Source organism: Melanostigma gelatinosum (genome assembly GCF_949748355.1).
Source record: "Melanostigma gelatinosum genome assembly, chromosome: 10".
Lineage (NCBI taxonomy): Eukaryota > Metazoa > Chordata > Actinopteri > Perciformes > Zoarcidae > Melanostigma > Melanostigma gelatinosum.
In genome coordinates this window covers 14,600,744-14,606,223 of record NC_136643.1, presented here as the reverse complement: position 1 = coordinate 14,606,223, position 5,480 = coordinate 14,600,744, and the positions used below count along the sequence as shown (strand labels likewise).

At 42.4% G+C, this 5,480-nt stretch overlaps 1 protein-coding gene across 1 annotated transcript; it reads left to right on the top strand.

The window, feature by feature from the left end:
• Positions 1–1,508: 1,508 nt before the first annotated feature.
• On the top strand, positions 1,509–5,104 carry LOC306783135 (toll-like receptor 7; the record flags this gene model as incomplete). The annotated part of the gene is made up of 2 exons (XM_079276662.1): positions 1,509–1,665; positions 1,952–5,104. The coding sequence occupies exons 1-2, from the start codon at positions 1,651–1,653 to the stop codon at positions 5,102–5,104; spliced, it is 3,168 nt and encodes a 1,055-aa protein (XP_079132788.1). The 5' UTR covers positions 1,509–1,650.
• Between the last annotated feature and the right edge of the window lie 376 nt (positions 5,105–5,480).

Here is a 5,480-nt window from a genome sequence, read left to right as displayed (position 1 = left end):
TATATGTTGGAGAAATGCATAAACTATATACAGCTCTAGACAAATCATTGCACAGGACAAGACGTGTTTAATCAAGTAATGCATACGACTTTTTTTGCTGGATTCACATTTATTGAATGATTACTATACACATGAGCACTGAGTCCTTTCCTGTTCTTTTTTGTCAACGTCATTAAAAAGATTAAAACTTTTAAAAAGTCTTCTCTAATTATTTTTTGTCTGTTTGTGCGTACAAACACAATAATGGTTGTGTTAATTACCAACCTCTCATACAGTACCATATTTTTTTATCTAATTTTGCAGTGATGTTCTGATCATTAACACACTTTTTCAGTTTATCTCTGAAGCATCAAAGCAAACAATAAAAGACCTACTTTTCTAGATTATACAAGTTTGCTCCTAAAATTGCATTATTCATACAGAAAAGTTACTTGACACGTGTTAAGTTTTATAACTACATTTAATAATTAATGATTTTACCACATACTCAAGCCTGAGTGGTGGCAATGCTTTTTGTATTAATGATGACGCTGGCCCATTTCACTGTTATGTGTGAGAGTAGCACATATTGCTACTGCATTGATGAGTCTATGCTAGCAGCTGTGTGAGGCTGTACTTTGAGCTAAATGCTAACGTGCTGTTGTGAAGCAAGATATGCATGTTCACCATCTTAGTTCATCTTATTAGCGTGCTAACATTTGCTAATGAGCACAAAACATAAGCACAGATGAGGATGATGCAAATATGATTTAGTTTAGCAGGTATTTGTTCATAAACCAAAGTATTGGACAAATTCAAATTTTGAACTCGATGAAAAGTTAGATGATCATCAAAATTATTATGATTCATTCTCTGGGGACCACAAGTGTCTGTACACGTTTGCAGTGCAGCTGTTTAGAAATTTTAGTCTGGACCAAAGATGTGGACCGACAGACAGACGGACATTATATATCATTGCAGCTAGCAAGACTAAAAAGCCACCTTGTCATCATGCCTTTTTGCTGAAAGACATTGATCAGGGGGATGCTTTTTCTAAAATGGTATCTATTCATAAAATTGGGTTTCTCAAATAAAGGGCCAAACACACACACATTCTGTCTGGACAGATCACGCATGAGAGTGAATGCTATTCAGCCGTAGCCACAAAGTAGCCAAAGGTAAAGGAAAAAGATTCTGCCTGCTGCCAGAATAGCATGTTTACCATGCAAGCTGCTAAACCTAAACCCGAGCTTGGGTTTCACTTTCTCCTGCCGAAGAACCAGAAATGAAACAGCTCTTTCTACCACTGAATAACCCACAGCTCATCCAGCTGTTATACTGCACTAAGAGCAAGATACTATCATCCTCTCTAAAAGGAAACCTCTTCATCGTAATCTTTGCCTGAATCTTGTTTGCACTTTTATGTAACATACAAGATCAGTCAACTGTGATCAAACACATATTGTAAAAGATGGAAGATTTTGATGTGCGTGATTTGTGGAAATAGGGAAGTGGCGCTGGCTAATTATACACACAATGGGCTAACCCAGCCACCTGTTACTTTCATCCCATCACCTTAGAGCTGATCATCAATGTTAAACTTCTTTCAGTACTCCATCAAACTTGAGAACAGAACTCGTGGCAGGACCTCTTGTGAATCTCTCCTGAACAATGTTCTTCCATCTAGTGAGTACCACTTATCTTTGTTGATATACTGTATTGTATTGTCGTTGCATTTATAAGTAGTGAAGTGGCAGGTTGGCTTTGTTTAGAAGGGCTGTAAACTTCATGGAGAGGTGGAAAATGAGACGCTAGCTTGTACTAGTTGTGCTAGTAGCATATTTGCTAACTCAAAATGTTGATTTTAGCATGCTTCATATGTACATTGTGTGTGTTTTCTTGGTTATGTAACCGTATTATCAGCTTTCCACCTGCATGTAATTCTCAGTGAACTCCCTGTGCTTCTATACAGATGTGTGTGGCACTGCTGGGCCTGTGGTGTTGCCTCTCCATGTCAACAGCTCGCGTCTCATACCCAAAAACTCTGCCATGCGATGTTGTCGAGGACAACAACGGCAGCGTGGTGACGGTTGACTGCACTGAGAGAAGCCTCAAAGATGTCCCCCGAGGCATCCCGAGAGACACAACCAACCTGACGCTCACCATCAACCATATTCCTAAATTAAACTCCACCTCCTTTAGCGGTCTGGACAACCTGAAGGAAATTGACATGCGGTGCAACTGTGTGCCAATCAAAATCGGGCCCAAGGACCACATGTGCACTGAGAGTGTGATAATAGAGGAAAACACCTTTACCAGCTTGACGAACCTGCGAGCACTGTATCTAGATGGCAATCAGCTCTACTCTATACCCAAAGGCCTCCCTCAAAACCTGATCCTGCTGAGTTTGGAAGTGAATCACATTTATAATATTTCTAAAGTAAACCTCTCTGAGATTAGAAATATTGAGATGCTGTACCTCAGTCAAAACTGTTATTACCGTAACCCGTGTAATACTTCCTACGCCATAGAGGATGGTGCATTTTTACAGCTAGACAATTTAACATTGCTGTGTCTTAAGTCAAATAACTTGTCCTTTATTCCACATCAACTCCCCACAAGTCTGAAGGAGTTGTACCTCTACAACAACAACATAGAAGTAGTCACTGATGAGGATTTCAAAAACTTAACGAACCTTGAGATTCTGGATATCAGCGGAAACTGTCCACGATGCTACAACGCTCCTTTCCCATGCAACCCGTGCCCAAATAATTCCCCACTCAATATCAGCAAGACGGCTTTTAAAATGTTGACGAAGCTAAAGACGCTGCGCCTGCACAGTAACTCGCTGACATGTGTGCAGTCCGAGTGGTTTGCCAACACAACAGAGCTGAGAGAGCTCGACCTCTCGTCAAACTTTTTAGCACAAGCGATAGGAGTCACGGACTTCCCACGATTCCTGGGCAAACTGGAAGAATTGGACCTTTCATTTAACTATGAGCTTCAGAAGTACCCTCAAACACTGAGGCTGAGCTGCAGTTTCTCCTCCCTCAAATCCCTTCGAATCCTCAGACTGAAGGGCTTTGTGTTTCAGCAGCTACTGCCAGAGAGCATTGCTCCTTTAAAACCCCTCACAAACTTGGAGGTTGTAGATCTAGGTACAAACTTCATTAAAATGACAAACCTAAGTATTCTGATGGAACTCAAAAGCTTTAAAATAATCAGTCTGTCTGACAACAAGATCTCTTCCCCCTCCGACGGCCTGGATGGTGTCGGTTTTTCCGGGGGAGAGCCCTTGAACTGGTCTCCCATGTCGGCTGCAGCGCAGTACCAAAGTAAGGAAGTGAGAGAGATTCATTACTTCAGATATGATGAGTATGCACGCAGCTGCAAATACAAAGATAAAGAACTTGGAACAGTTACGTCCTTTGTCAACAAGAATTGCAGTCAGTTCGGCAAAACCCTGGATGTGAGCAGAAACAACATATTCTTCTTGCATTCAAGATTTTTAAATCTCGGAGAGCTGCGATGCCTCAATCTGTCCGGCAATGCAATGAGCCAAAGTCTGAACGGCTCTGAATTCACATATCTGAGTAATTTACAATATCTAGACTTCTCCAATAATCGCCTGGATCTGCTCTACTCCACTGCCTTTCAAGAGCTGAAAAGTCTGGTCATCTTAGATATCAGCTACAACAACCATTACTTTGAGTCAGAGGGCTTGACTCACATGCTCAATTTTACGAGGAATTTGAAAAATCTCAAGATATTGCTCATGAACCACAACCAGATCTCTACTTCCACCAACGCAGAGCTGGAGAGTGAATCTCTGGAGAGGTTAGAGTTCAGAGATAACCGGTTAGACGTGTTGTGGAGAGACGGGTACACTAGATACTTCAATTATTTCAAGAATTTACTCAATCTGACTGTCCTCGACATCTCTCAAAACAACCTCAATTTCATTCCACCGGAAGTGTTCAGCGGTTTGCCAGACAAACTATCTGAGCTCTACATCAAAAACAACAAGCTAAAAGATGAATCCTTTAATTGGGAGAAACTACAGCTTCTAAAATCTTTGCAAGTCTTAGATCTCAGTGGAAACAGTTTGACTACTGTTCCACCCATGCTGTCAATCTGTACCAAATCCCTAAAGAAGCTCCTTTTACATAAAAACCAAATCGTAAAGATTACGCCAGATTTCCTTAAGGATGCCTACAACTTAAAATACCTGGATCTTAGTTATAATCACATACAGCACATTGAGAAATCCAGCTTTCCAGATGACGTCGTTGATAAGATGGACAAGCTGCTTCTGCACAATAACAGATTCCTGTGCACGTGCAATGCCACTTGGTTTGTCACATGGCTCAACAGGACCACAGTGACCATCCCCCGACTGGCCACGGACGTTACATGCTCTAGCCCAGGGGCACAGAGGGGTCATCCTGTGATCTCAGTGGACCTGCTGGCCTGCCAGCACAGCTACCTGTCAATCGTCCTCTACACCCTGATGACTTCCCTCGTCCTCGGCTTCCTCACACTGTCAGTCTCCAGCCACCTCTTCCTGTGGGACGTCTGGTACATCTATCACTTCTGCAGGGCAAAGCTCAAAGGTTACAGCCGCCTGTACTCCCAAAGCTCTGCCTATGATGCCTTTGTGATATATGACAAGGAGGACTCGGCGGTGACAGAGTGGGTGATGAAGGAAATGTGCGCTCATCTGGAGGAACGCGGAGACCGACGCCTGACGCTGTGTCTGGAGGAACGGGACTGGATCCCTGGATGCCCCCTGATCGACAACCTGTCCCAGAGCATCCACAACAGCAAGAGGACAGTGTTCATCCTCACCAGCAAATACCTCAAGAGCGGCAACTTCAAGACAGCTTTTTACATGGCCAACCAGAGGCTGATGGATGAAAGAAACGACGTGATTGTACTGATCTTCTTGGAGAAAGTACCTTGCAATTCAAAGTACCTGAGATTAAGGAAGAGACTGTATCGGCGGTCTGTGCTGGAGTGGCCAACAAACCCTCAAGCCCAGCTGTACTTCTGGTTCAGCCTGAGAAGTGTTTTAGTAACTGAAAGTCACAAACAATACAACAGTCTATTCAAAGAGACACTGTAAAAAAAAAACAATATACTGTGACACTTAGTTCCTGCTTTAATTTAAGATTGCTCTGAATGTACTTCTGTATATGAATTACAATGTGTGAACAACAAGTCACTCTTTAACCCCCGTGCTCCCAGGGACCGGGTCCCTGCAGTCCGCAGAGGTTCACTTTTTGTCATATCTCACAGGATCATTTCAATGTTGTCAATCAATTGCTTTCTAATGACTTCATATCACGGCTTTCTGGTCCTGTTTTACATTGTGCTTTTTAAAATGATCATTTTAAATACAACTGTACTGTATTGGGGTCACGTTACACAATAGAGTCTCTTTGCCATCTCCACAGAGAATAATCATTTTCACTTTGACGGAGCAACAAACCTGCAAACAA